This window comes from Mobula hypostoma, chromosome 3, assembly GCF_963921235.1.
Source record: "Mobula hypostoma chromosome 3, sMobHyp1.1, whole genome shotgun sequence".
NCBI classification, from domain to species: Eukaryota; Metazoa; Chordata; class Chondrichthyes; order Myliobatiformes; family Myliobatidae; genus Mobula; species Mobula hypostoma.
In genome coordinates this window covers 42,751,554-42,766,360 of record NC_086099.1, presented here as the reverse complement: position 1 = coordinate 42,766,360, position 14,807 = coordinate 42,751,554, and the positions used below count along the sequence as shown (strand labels likewise).

General features: G+C 37.6%; 1 protein-coding gene across 1 annotated transcript in view; it reads right to left on the bottom strand.

Annotated features, from left to right (window-relative positions):
• mtrex (Mtr4 exosome RNA helicase) overlaps positions 1-14,807 on the bottom strand; it is a 119,316-nt gene that overhangs the window by 8,947 nt on the left and 95,562 nt on the right. Inside the window, exons 22-25 of the mRNA XM_063042929.1 lie at positions 14,219-14,382; positions 13,118-13,223; positions 8,245-8,301; positions 6,272-6,434 (exon numbers count right to left, since the gene is read on the bottom strand). Coding sequence (XP_062898999.1) covers positions 6,272-6,434; positions 8,245-8,301; positions 13,118-13,223; positions 14,219-14,382 — 490 coding nt within the window. The remainder of the gene's footprint in view (positions 1-6,271; positions 6,435-8,244; positions 8,302-13,117; positions 13,224-14,218; positions 14,383-14,807) is intronic.

Here is a 14,807-nt window from a genome sequence, read left to right as displayed (position 1 = left end):
CCTCTTGTTTCTGATATCACTGGAGATGGAACTTGATGAGAAGAGAGTAAAAAACATCTTAATGTTTGTCATTCTGCAAGAACTGTCGATTGTGATTGGTAGAAATGAGGTCAAGGAGGAGAATTTAAAGTAGCCTACTGAGAACTATGTTAACAATTATGTCCAGAATTTAGACAGTTAAGTTGGATGACTTTGTAAATGACATAAACTTTAAGGAATGTCTTAAAGGAAGAAGAGTTTAGAGAGAACGAAATAAAATGCTGAAGGAACTTAACTGGAAAGGAACAAAAAGTTGACGTTTCAGGCCAAGACCCTTCATCAGGACTGGAAAGGAAGAGGAAAGTAGCCAAAATAAGCTGGGGGAGGGGAAGGAGTACAAGCTAGGTGATAGGTGAAGGCAGGTTGGGGGTGGGGGGGAATGAAGTGAGAAGCTGGAAGGTGATAGGCGGAAAGGTAAAGGGCTGAAGGAAGAATCTAATAGGAGAGGAGAGTGGACCACGGGAGATGACAGGCAAATGAGCAGAAGAGAAGAAAATTACCAGAAGTTAGAGAAAATGATGCTCACTTTGTCAGGTTGGAGGCTACCCATATGGAATAAGAGATGGTACTCCTCCAACCTAAGAGTGGACTAATCACGGCAATAGAAGTGGTCATGGACCGACAAAGGAATGGGCGGTGGAATTAAAATGGTGGGCCACCAGGAAATCCTTCTTGTTATGAACAGAGTGAAGGTGCTCAGCCTGGATTTCCAGCATCTGCAGAATCTCTGGAGTTTAGGGAAGGAATTTCAGAATTTAAGGCGCTATTACCTTAAAAAGCCTTAAAAGTTTGCTGAAGTGATTATAATTTCCAGAGTATCCCTCATTGCAAAGCTGAGGAACAGCAAGAGCAGAGAGAGATTTCAAAACAGGGCTTGCAGCAATAGGAATCAAAAGGCAGACTATTATGCAAAAGCTGTGGAGTGCTGATGGATCTAGTCATTCTTATGCATGAAACACAAAAGATTGGCCTGCATGTACAGCAAGTAATAAAAGGAAATGAATTATTGGGCTTCTGTGCAGGGGGGTTTGAATTTAAAAATAATTAAGTTGTACAGGATGTTGGTCGGTGAGACTGTTCATGGGGTACAGTTTGTTCCCCTTAAGAGATTCACCAGGTTAATTCTTGGGGATAAGAGGGCTGTCATATTATAACAGCTAAATAAAGTTAAGATTTATATTTGTTGGAATTTAGAAGAATGAATGGTGACCTTACTGAAATATTTTAGATTCTAAGGAGGCATAACAGGATGTTGAGATATTTCCATTATTGGAGTTTGGGAGTTAGGATATTGTGGTAAACCATGTATACATGTTATAACTCGGTTACCTGTCTGGACACACCCCTCTGCTGTCTGCCCCTGTGGCTCCTCCCACAGTCCTGTATAAAGGTGTTCGCCTTGCCCCTCCCCCTCAGTCCGGGGGCAGACACTCACTGTGGAGGTCGTATTGTACAGCGAATAAAAGCCTTTCAGTATTTTTACCAAACCTCAGTCTTTTGGAGTAATTGAAGGTGCTTCAGATATGCAGAATTAAGTTTTGATGGTTTGAAGTTTACAGTGGAAAGAAGAGAAAGCATTCTGGGGTGCACTGGGATAGTGATGTTTAGAAGTAGCAAACTGACAAATGCAACGTCAGTGATACATATTACAAGCTGGCAACAGGTGCAAATGACGGTGCAAAGCCTGGGCCCAGTCAAATAGTTTGCAAATGGCCTATCCAATCTTGAAAAATGCCATGGATAGTCGAACTGAACATGAAAATCCAAAGTTGTTGTTAGTGACTGGCTGCATCTTCACAGGAAGCATTGTTGCCGTCTATACCACAAGGTAAACATGGGTAATAAACAGCATGGTAATAAATAAGCATGAACTTCAATTTCTTGAAATGCAATGCAGCTTAAACATTGTTTAAAATGTAATATCTTGTTGAATCGGATAAAACAGATTTTGCCTATATGAGATTTACACTGGTACTTAACTTACTACTCAGAATGACTTCCTAGAAATGAGAACACTAAATGAATTAGCTCTCAGAGGGAACATTAGAAAATGCATTCTTACTGGCAGACCAAATGTGAACAACATGACTGCTTTTGGTAAGATACTTCTAGCTGGTAAAAAGATTTTGTCTCCCAGTGATTTTTAGTAAAAATATTTTTCCTGTTAGTAGCACTGAGTGGGGTCCAACTGTAATTCACTCATGGGCAATTATTTTCAAATTGCACAGGTTTTTAAAAGAATGAACCATTTTTACATGCTGATATTTCAAGTTCCATAATTAGGCCGCAATCTTTATTTTGCTCTCTGAAAAGTAACTGTATTCTCCTCTTCAAAATTTTAAACAGGTTTAACATCATACTTGCTAACCTCTGGGATCAGTTCAAGGTCAGTGATGACTGTACCTTTGTTGCTGACCATAAATCTTGGCCAATGCAGGATGGCATTTATTATGAATTAATAATTAAAGTTGCTTTCATTACATTTTCTTAAGGGAACAATCAATATATATTAGCTTCTTTAAGCCCTAGCTTCTTGTCCTAGAAGGATAAAGTTAAAAGATCATTAGGGTTGGTTAATTTATAGACTGAAAGGCAAGTGCAAAACAATGAATAAAACTTAATGGGTACAAACCTCCTACCATTGAGGAGATACTAAAAATGTGGTGCCTCAAGGAAGGAACCCATCATTAAGGACCCTCACCACCAGGGACATGCCCTCTTCTTATTACTATCACCATGGAGGAAGTACAGGAGCCTGAAGAATCTCACTCAAGGTTTTCGGAACAACTTCTTTCCCTTTGCCATCAGTTTCTGAACGGTCCATGAAACCATAAACACTATCTTGCTGTTCCTCTTCCATGCTATTTATTTATTATTGTAACAGTGTTTTTGTTTAAATGGCTGCTGCTACAAAACAACATGTCACAGATAATAAACCTAATTTTGATTGGTACAAAAATACATATTCTACTGAAGACAAACAGTTACACTTAACAAGCTTAAAAATTGTTAGTTTTATCACAATTTTTAATCTTTTTTTTAAAATAAAGGCAGGGTGATTGACACATGTGCAAGCTCACAGCAATGGCTAAACACTGACCAGTTCAATGTATTTTGGAGCAATGTGCTTTGCTGAGTACATAATTTTGATGGTTACTAAAGTCAGTGTAGCCCATAAAACACAAACCACCAATTTGGACTCCAACTGATTTATAAATATATCCATTCTCTTGAGAAAAAAAAAACACAACTATTTGTTCAGGACTTGAAAACATGACAAGTAATGTTACTGATTTACATTCAGTATTAACTGCCCAATTCATTAGAATTTTTCAAAATTTATGAACGACAACTGTCACCTTCTGCTGATTTGTAATTGTGCTGGGACTCCTGGAAGAGCAGGACTCCACAACTGCAAATGGATCCATGAATCCCAAAGGTTCCAACAAGCTCCAAGCCCATCTGGAAAGAATTACCATAGCAGGGCAGGAACACAACACAACACAAGCAAAGCTGTTGCGGATTCCAAAATCAGAGCCATGCTGCACTTTCACACAGTTCAGATTTCATTTCTAAACTAAACATTAACCATATATTATATGGTCTAAGATTGTCACTGACTATGTAATATTAATCCAAACATTTAAACACTAGTGAATGAAATATCACTTTCAACATAACATCTCTAATGAAGAGTCTTTAGATGCTGACCATGTCAAAGGCATTATTCAACTGCAAGACAAATTGCCTGTAAATTTCTGACTCTAGTGCTTGGTCTAACATCCAGCTAGCATCTGATCACTCAATTCTAATTACTGCCTCACACTCTGGAAGAATACTGGGTTGGTGGAGGATGCAATTGAGGTATGCAAGACCTAGATGAAGATCAATTATTTAGCATTCGTACCATAAGACCATAAGATATAGGAGCAGAATTAGGCCATTTGATCCATCAGATCTGCTCTGCTATTTCATCATGGCTGATCAATTTCCCTCTCAGCCCCAATCTCTTGCCTTCTCCCCACATCCCTTCATGCCCTGACTAATGAGGAATCTATCAACCTCTGCCTTAGATATACCCAAAGACTTGAGCTCCATAGCTAACAAATTCCATAGATTCACCACTCTCTGGCTAAAGAAGTTCCTCATTTATATTAATTTATATCAATTATCTAAACTCAAATTTAATAAAACATGTTATATTTGCCAATGATACCAAATGTGGAAGATCAATAGAAACAACAACGGCAGCCATTAAAATGTACAGGCTGTAATAGCCTATTTTCTAGGGATTTTTGAAGAGTGCAATGAAAGGTGCAACTTATACAATAATACAACTCGTGCTCCAGTGTATACATTGGTAAATTACACAAGCTGTGGCCTATGACATAAGCTGGAGTTGCATTCAGTTGACATGCTTGATATTAGAAATAAACATCACTGACCCAACTGCTGTTAGACTGACTTTTCTATCCCTTTGCTTTGACACCAAAAGTAAATATCATGCTTTTCAGACTTTAAAAGTTTATGATCGGGAAAGCAAGTTTTCCCTAACAATACAGTGTCTGCAAATTGTACAGCTCTAACTCCAATGAACTACAGAAATGTTCATGAAAAGATGCTGAGGATTTTTTTTTAAGGAAAGGTTTCTCCCTGAAGCTTTTAAAAATTCATGAGGGAAGCAACTTGTACACCAGATTTTATGGCTCTTGAAAAGAACTGTATGTCCTAGAGGCAGAGTAGCAATCAACAAAAACCAATATTGAACTGCAGCCAAAGCAGTCCAATTGACAGGAAACTGTGGCTAACTATTCAGTTCTTTGGTCAGACCATATGTTGAGAACTATATTCAACTGATAGTTGTGATACAAATGAGAAAATGCAGGCACTAGAGGCTATGCAAGGATTTGAGAGGCAAATTGCTTGCCTCTGGGGTTCGTGTTAGAGAAAAGTCAAAGAAGCTTATGCTTTTCAGGATGGAATCCACAGATGTGCGAGAGGTGATTGTATAAAGGCACTGGTCAATCAACAGTATGTAGAAAATTAATCAAAATGCCCTCTCAAAATTAGAATTTCAGTACAATAACTAGACAGATGTTCAAATAAATAAGTCAATTTTTTTGTGCATGAGGAGAGATTACAAATCAGACTGGACCTTTAGTCAGAATACTGGGGAGGCTAAAATCAGGGAATCATATCAAGTGCAGCAAAGGCGGAAGTATAGGTGTGTTTTGGCAGGACAATCCAGGGAAATCATTATACCGTTGAAACTAGAAATTGTAAATAAAAATAATCCTGGAAACGCTCAGCCTGTTATCAACTGTGAGGCTACAAGAAAAGAGACAGTTAATAAAGATCGGAAAGCTGAGAAAAGGTGCAGACTTTCAATGGCAGTTACATTAAAACATTTTTGCTTCCTATTTGAAAAGTAATGTGCTAAGATGACACTGTTGCAGCGTTAGTAAAATTCAAAGTTCAAACAAAATTTATTATCGAAGTTCATATTATATGTCAGCATATACTACTCTGAAATTCATTTTCTTGCAGGCATTCACAATAAATACAAAGAAACATAACAGAATCAATGAAGAACTGTAGACAAAAACAAGACGGACAAACAACCAATGACAAAAGACAAGTTGTGCAAATATTAAAAAGGAAAAAAATAAATAAATAAATGAAAATGAATCTCAGGGTTGTATATAGTGACATACATGTACTTTGATAATAAATTTACTTTGAACTTTAATAAGTATATGAGAACATGAATTGTAGAGTCCTTGAAAGTGTGTCCATAGGTTGTGGAATCAGTTTAGTGCTGGGGTGAAAGAAGTTATTCAGCCTGATGGTTGCGAGGTAATTACAGCTCCTGAACCTGGTAGTGTGATAGCCAAGGCTCCTGTACCTCCTTCCTGATGGCAGCACTGAGAAGAGAGTATGGCCTGGTTGGTGGGGTTGCTTGATGATGGATGCGGCTGTGCTACGAGAGTGCTCCTTGCATATGTCCTCAATGGTGAGGAGGGCTTTATCTGTGATGGATGTACTATTTACAAGGCTTTTCTGGGGAACAGAATGGAAGGGCATTGGTGTTTATGTACACCAATGTTTTTGAATCTTTGTAAGTTACAATTTTTAAGTCAAATGTAGTAGAAAAACATTGCAAAGTACAATTTTATTGTTGAATTTAAAATTCAAAGGAATATGAAAATACATGACAGTATACTAATATTACCTTCAAAGACCTCTGTCATTTTGCATATTTGAGCAAAAGTAGATCCATTTGCCCATGTAAATACAACATCCATTAAATGGGGACGGAAGGAGTCCAGATACATTTCTTCATCAACCTCCAGTTTGGCTTCTGCTGACACTTTGGCTATTCTCCTGGCACATTCCTGAAGTCAGACATGAGAAAATGTTATCATTAGGAAAATACAAATGGCTTAACATTGGATAAATTATTTATAAAGAAGCTTTGGTCTTTCTTGTCATTCACATTGCTAAATATGCTGGTGAAACCTCAAATGGTAGGTTTCTTTGCACATTAGACAGTTGCTGTTTGATCCAGGTTTGTGTAAAACAATTAAGTAACTTGTGTTGTGTTGACTACAGGCTGCTGCAATATTAATGGATTCAGGGTCCTAGACTGTATTTTTTTGTATGATTATATTTTACTGATATCTTGTATGTGCCCAGTGCTGTGTGTGACTGGTGATACTGTGTTTTGCACCTTGGCCCCAGATTAATGCTGTTTCGTTTGGCTGTATTCATGGGTATTCATGTATGGCTGAATGACAATTAAACCTGAACAAGCTTAAATGTTGCAAAACTTGATGATTAGTGACAATAACATACCCTTATCTAGAACTTAAATAACTGTTTAGCTTTTATTTTCTTGACAGTTATTTTCAAAGGTAAGATTGAGAGTGAAACGAGATGGAAAAATAAAATGGTGTAGAGTACTCAGATGAACAATGTTTCTGTGGTAAACCATATATATGTTGTAACTGGGTTAACTGTCTGGACACGCTCCTCTGCTGACTGCCCCCGTGGCTCCTCCCACAGATTCCTGTATAAAGGAGTTTTGCCTTGCCCCTCCCCCTCAGTCTGGGGGCAGACACTCACCATGTAGATCGTATTGTACAGCGAATATTTTAGTATTTTACCCAACCTCAGTCTTTTGGAGTTATTGAAGGTGCTTCAGTTTCTCTTTTTAGTAAAAGACACTTAGAGTTTAATGTATATTTAAAGAGTGATTTCTTCAAGTTTCAAAATGCTATAAAGATAAAATAACTAAAATTGGAAGATCTGGGGATGTGAATATGACAAATATGATGAAAGAGTACAGGAAAGAAAATGAAATTGATAAAAATAGAAAATTATAGAGTCTACAAATATAATAGTCAAAAAAAGAAATTTGGCAAATGTGAGTTAGGGCTTTGAAAAACTCTATACTGAGTTTCAGGATAAATAGAAAGTAATGGAATGCATTAATATCTGCATCAGTGTTTACAAAGTATGATTACATTGGAAAGGAAATAAATCTAAGGTGATTCAAATCAGGAAAGAGATAATATAATAAATAAATAAATAATGCAAGGTCATCAATCTGAAATGATACTTTGCTTCTTTTGCTGCAGATGCTGTCTGGTCTGCTAAATACTTCCTGCATTTTGTTCTTTTTAAACTTTTGACATGCAGTCATTGCTGCAATGCAGGACGAGCAGCAACAATTTAAATAAGAGTCAAAACAACTGCAATCCAGCAGAATTAACCAAGAAATAACAGCAGGCAGCTCTTCTGGAAGTCTGCTTATACTTAAATGGTGTTGGTTTCCAGTGTGGGATCCAGATTAAAAGATATAGAAACAAGATTAAATTTAGGCTTTTTATGTAAGAGAAATAGCTGAAAACAAGAACCAACCGGGAAGATACTATTGCTTTAGTAATAGTAATAGCAATAGCAGGGAGTGGGGGTCACCTAATATAGACCTATTTTGCTTCCTCTTTTTCTCTTGCCTCCACAACTTAAATTTGTCTTTTTTTCTAATTTTTCCTAATTCTGGTGAAAGATTATCCATCTATTAACTCCACTCCTCAATCCAAAGATCCTGCCCTGTCCACTCAGTTTTCTAGCAATCTCCATTTTCTAGTTTACCTTTCTAGCACCTGAACTATTTTGAGCTTAGACTAAGAAAGGCCTTACCTGCATCTGGCGTAAAGGACCTGCAAGTTGTTCTGTCAGTTTAGGCATTTCATTTGCCTATAAATTAGAAAACAACAATCCAAATTACATTATTATTGAATAACTACTATAACTCAATGAATAATTCACAGAACTAATGACATAGTGGATTAGGAATGTCACAGTTTAGAGCCTTTATTGATTTAATTGCATAAAACAGAGCTTCACAGATCACATAACATTGATATTTCTAGTTTTTTTGGACACATCTCAAGTAGAGGGTAAAAAGAGATTTTGATGCTCAGATTGAGAAATATACTGTGAATGAAAGATCACCACAGAACAAATGCTTTTAAAATTTGGCCTGCTGCGTTCACCAGCAACTTTGATGTGTGTTGCTTGAATTTCCAGCATCTGCAGAATTCCTGTTGTTTGCTTTTAAAATTTTAGCCTTCTAAAAAGACAACATAGTGAGGTTAAAAAAAATATAAATGAAAACATAGTCATACTTTATGGATCCCGGGGGAAATTGGTTTTCGTTACAGTTGCACCATAAATAATAAATAGTAATAGAACCATAAATAGTTAAATAGTAATATGTAAATTATGCCAGTAAATTATGAAATAAGTCCAAGATCAGCCTATTGGCTCAGGGTGTCTGTCCCTCCAAGGGAGGAGTTGTAAAGTTTGATGGCCATAAGCAGGAATGACTTCCTATGACGCTCTGTGTTGCATCTCAGTGGAATGAGTCTCTGGCTGAATGTACTCCTGTGCCCACCCAGTACATTATGTAGTGGATGGGAGACATTGACCAAGATGGCATGCAACTTAGACAGCATCCTTAGACAAAATATGTTGTGGCAAGTTTCATTGGGGCATGAAAGCCTCTAGGCCATTTTTGGTCAGGGTAAAGTTGTGAAGGGTTGAATTAAACTGTTTCAGGTAGGACTGAAAATGAAAAAGAGTTAAAGTTATTAAAAATTGCTAAGTATTACAATTCAAAAATATTTGTTTCCACTTTTCTGAAAGTTATTGGGAGTTGAACTTATAGAAATTTCTCTATACCTCGGCCCGATTTTCAAGTGTCGTGGCATGTGGAAATGAAACAAGTGCCAGGTATCTGCAATTCTCTTATATGAATACAATTCTTAATCAACTTAATCAAAATAATGATTAATAAGTGCTGCCCTCTTAGCTGAGGATTCAAATCTAGTTTTCAATACATATGAAAGCACCATTAATGATACACATAATGATACACAGGAGGAAAACAAAAAATACTCCACTGAGGAAGTGTTCACTAACAGACCTTAAACACACAACTTTTATTTAAGTGCCCCCTTTCGGTGGGCAGGCTGCAGGACGGGGTGCAATCTGATGTTGGGCTCCATTCCACTCATTAAAGCTCTCATTGATCACCCATTAAAGTAACGAGGTAGACTGAAGCACTGAAGCGAGTGTGGAGGGACGAGCGCTGGCTGCCTGTCTTTTGATCAGTGAAAAGTCTTCCGCTGGGCCCGTAGAGTGTTCCCCAGGTTTTTCTGCGTTTTGGATTTCGACTTTGGACTCTTTTTTAAAAGTCTTATAGTTCTTAAATTCTGTGCTTTTTTCGCTCAATCTTCTTAGGTTTCCATTTTGTTTGTTTTTTTTTGTGCAGGAAGAGGGATTTCAGGGTCAATGTGCCTGATCCGTTTTCCTTTTTTTGTGTGAGAGGAGGAAATCTGGGGGTCAATGTGCCGGATTCATTTTGCCCAGTTTTTGTGCTGGAGGAGGGACCTGAGGGTTGATATGCCTATTCCGTTTTTTTTGTTTGTTTCTTTTTTGTGGTATTGGGGTGGTAGGATTTGGGGGTTGATGATCTTTTCTTTCTTGGTTTCATAGCTACCCAGAGAATTGAAGTATTTCAGAATTGTATACCTCGATAATAAATGAATCTTTGAATCCTCAAATATTTCTTTAAAAGATTGTATGCTGAATCACTAAAATGGAAGCTACATGTCCTGTTATGAATATGACATGCAAAAAGGATGACAACAGCCCGTTATGTGAGTCATAGGCCCAGGTGGTCAGTGAAGAGATACTGTTTTTCCCTTAAATGTACTTAACATTGTTTTAAAAAAAGTAATTGACAGTGAAATTTGCTTCCCTAGTCTTTCCCCACAAATAGAACTTCCAGTTCTTAAGATGAATTTGATGATTCACCATTGCATCCTACACAGTCTTAACTTTCTTCCCAAAGTAAAGCCTCTTAAAATTCAACAGAACAATAGGAACAGTCAATTTAATTACTTAGATTAGCATCACATCCTTGCTTTATAATTTCTCAACTAAGCATTTTGCAGCTTTACCTGTTCATCTTCCCAGCAATGTTTGGAAGATTTCTTTACTCTTGTACTGCCTTTCAGGCAATTCACTTATGTTTTTTTATGTGCCTAAGTACATTCAGCTTTTATTTTAAGGAGCAGTTTCACATCTGTATTAGTTCACTTTCTGAGCAGTCAGGAGGTAGAAAGTCGGAAGGCACATCGGCTGGCAGAAGGTCAGTGGTTTATGTTAGGAGCAAAAGAAATTTTTGTTCAAAGCCATCCTGTTGTTTCCCCAGCAGAAGCATTGCTTTTTCACTCTTTCTTCACTATGTCATGCCACTGAGTCTGCAATAAAACCAAGGGGCTTGGATGCTATAGCTTGATTCTCAAATCATTTTTGAATGAAGTTTGGCTGACGGTCTAACTGATGTTACAACACCTATGCAAGGGCAGTACAACTCTAATCTCTTTGTTTTTTTTTAAATTAACTGCATTCAACTTTTCCTCATTGTCTTTCTCAAACACTTCAAGAGCCTCAGACAAGAAAGAGTGAATCTGGGCATCCCCAACTTTGACACCATGGCCTGATAATGTCAAGAGGCTTTGGCTCGACAGGGTTCGGTGAGAAGGCACAGGTGGGTAGCAGGTAAGAACAGGCAAGGGTTTTTAAAAAAAATTAGTTTTGTATAATTAAATAAACAAACTATCTACAATAAATTAAATAGGGATGCAGGATCAGGTAATGTGTTGCAGTTGCATAATGAAGTTGGTGGTTCCCATTGTGGATCCTGGTGATCACACCTGCCACAAGCACTGGCTGCTTGAGGAAATCAGGCTCAAAGTGATGACCTTGAATCTGAACTTCAAACACTGCGATGCATCAGGGAGGGGAAAAATTACCTGGACACGTGTTTCAGGAGGCCATCAGGCCCATTAGATTAACTACTTTAAATTCATTCTGTGGCGAGGGACAACAGGGTGTAACTGTGAGTGAGGCAGGTAGGGGAAACCAAGAGGTAGTGTTGGAGGAGCCTTATCCCTTGAGCTTGCCCGACATTTCAAAGACTGCTGCTCCCTGTGAGGATGAGAGGCACTGTAGGAAGCATGAGCAACCAAACTGTGGCACTGTGGCTCAGGGAGGCATTTAAGAGGGGTGAGAAAAGAGGAATGTAATTGTAATTGGGGATAGTATAGTCAGGGGAATAGACACAATTCTCTGTTGCAAGGATCAAGGGTCCTGAAAGTTGTGCTACCTGCCTGATACACGAGTTCAGGTCATCTCATCGGACCTACAGAGGAATTTGGAAAGAGGGGAAAGATCCAGTTGACGTGGTCCATGTGGGTAACAATGATGTTGGAAGAAGGAGGAAAGAGGTTCTGCTCAGGAAACTTGAACAGCTAGGGACCAAATTAAAACAAAGAACCAAAAAGTTAATAATCTCTGGATTGTTAGCTGAGCCATGTCCAAAATGACAAAGGGTTAATAAAATCGGAGAACTAAATATGTGGCTCAAAGATTGGTGTTTAATCAGAGAAGTAGGTTTGAATTCATGGGACATTTACGCAGTACTGGGTAAAGAGGGAGCTGCTCAGTTGGGCTGGGCTCTATGCGAAGCATGCTGGGACCAGGGTCCTGGCAAATCACATAATTAGGGTTGTGGGTAGGGCTTTGTGGGGGTGGGGAAAGAGTTCAACAACTTGGAAAAGTAAGGATAAAGTAAATGGGAAGGAGAGTGAAGGAGAGGTTATAGAACTCTCCAGAATAAAAAAAAACACAAGTAGTTTAGAAAGGGATAAGAATTTTAACTACTGCTAACTGGAGGCATTATTGAAAAGGGTGATGAAGGTGCTATATTTGAATACACACAGTATACAAAATAAGATAGATGATCTTGTAGCGCAGTAAGAAATTTGCAGGTATGACATTCTGGGCATCATTGAATCATGGCTGAAAAAAAAAAATCACATTTGGGAGCTTAACATCCAAAGATACACATCTTATCGCAAGGAAAGGCAGGTGGGCAGAGGGGGTAGGGTGGCTCTGTTGGTTAAAAAACTGAAAACAAATCCTTAAAAAGAAATGATATATTATCAGAAGATGTAGAATACATGTGGGTAGAGTTAAGAAACTGTAAGAGTAAAAAGTTCCTGATGAGAGTCATATACAGACCTACGAACAGTAGCCAGCATGTGGGGTACAAATTACAATGGGGAATTTCACTATTCAGGTAAATTGGGAAAGTCAGGTTGATATTGGATCATCAAGGAATTTGTAGAATGCCTATGAGATGGCTTTTTAGAGCAGCTTATGGTTGAGCCAACTTGGGAAAAAGCAATTCTGGACGGGGTGTTGTGTAATGAACTGGAATACACCTCAGGGTTAGGGCATTAAGGGATACGGGGGGAAGGCAGGAGGTTGGAATGAGGGGAAAAATAGATCAGCCATGATGAAATGGCAAAGCAGACTCAATGGGTCAAATGGCCTACTTCTGCTCCTGTATCTTATGGTCTTATATAGTTCTTAATTTTCATCCTATGTCATCAGGAAAAATGAATTTATTACGTAACTTTCTTTGAAGAGTACTTACCTTCTCCTGAAACACAAAACAGCTAAGTAAAGCTGTTGCCTGCTCAGCAGTCAAATCATTAAAGATGCCATTAAACATCATTTCAGTCAGAAGAAGCTCATCTGCACTAAAAAACAAAACATCAGGTTCTTCAACAAAAGGGGATAGCAACACTCACTGAAGGACTCTTGTTATTCCATTCTCGTTATTTATTATCTGCATTTGCACCATTTGTTTACAGTTTACAGATCCTGCTTTCAATTACTGTTTTATAGATTTGCAAAGATTGCCCGCAGAAAAAGAACCTTAGGACTGTGTGTGGTGATGTGCATGTCCTTAGATAATAAGTTTTACTTTGAACTTTGATTTGTTTAATAGCAATTTTAAAAAATAGCTGCATGAATTAATTTTAAATGGAGATGCACTGAAACCAAAGTTAAGACAATGGAAGGGTGCAGCATTGTAAGTTTACAGATACAGCAAAACCAAAATTAACTGTCTAAATCAAGTTCCCTCCGGTTCTTAAAGAAGTCTACAAAAGCAGAAGCTTGTAGAAAACCTTGGAGAGTTTAATGTCCTAAGATTTTTTTTGAAAAATGAGTCACTAGGATGATTTGTTGATTTAAACTGATTGATACCAGGCAACATTACATTATGCCAAAGACAACTTCAAGGACTATAACGCCCTTAGCCTTAAGTTATTTCAGTGCAATCTCTCCAAGTTCCAGTTTCAATGCCGAATGCAACAATGCATATTCATTATCAATTCATTAAGTAGATTATCAACTCAATTAAACAATGAACTTAGTTATGGTTGCATAATGTTAAATATTGAAACATATATCAGGCTTTAAAAACTGCCTGTGGAACATAGCAAGAACTTGATTCAGGCATCAACTGCAGTGTTGTAATAAAATCAAATTGCTGGGCACTGGTATCAAAGCTCATTCTGAATACATCATAAGGAAATAATAAACATCCAGGTCTCTACAGAAGCTTTACAATGTACATTTGCAACTGATTTTTAAAATGTTTATGAATTATCAGGAAATTATTGATATTCTAACATTTTCAGAGAATATGGATAGTATTAATTGAGACTGCCAGTTTAGTAACCCTTACCTGCTTATTTCACAAGCAACTCGTCCTTTCATTTCAATGACATCGGACGAAGTAGCAAAACCTAATCGTCTGATCACACGTTTACGGCATTTCAATTCATCCATCTGCAAAACTGTTCGAGCTTTCTTTAATTCTCGTTTTGCTGCTTTGATATCTGCTGCAATCTATACAGAGACGGGAACATTGAACTGGAGTTACAATGATAACTCTTCATCAACTTGTGGAATATTAACTCTTGCTTACCTTTCACATTTCAACTTTTCACCAACTGGTGAATAGTGATCATTTTTTCAGCAAGCCAAACAATTTGTGTTGCCATTTCTAATTTTCGGCAACTCTTTTATCTTGATTTTTTTTCTGAATTTGTAAGATATGAAACAACACGTTTATCAACTGACATTGTAATTACACTTACCATTAGAGAGTCTGAATAAAATCAACTTTGGAAATAATACCATTGCCGAAGGAAACAGATAGACATAAAGGATCTTAACACATCCTTAATATGCATTAAAGTGCCAACACCCCTTGGTAATGCAATATGTTCCACAACACTTTCATACATGCATATTTTTAAAAAATCTTAAAA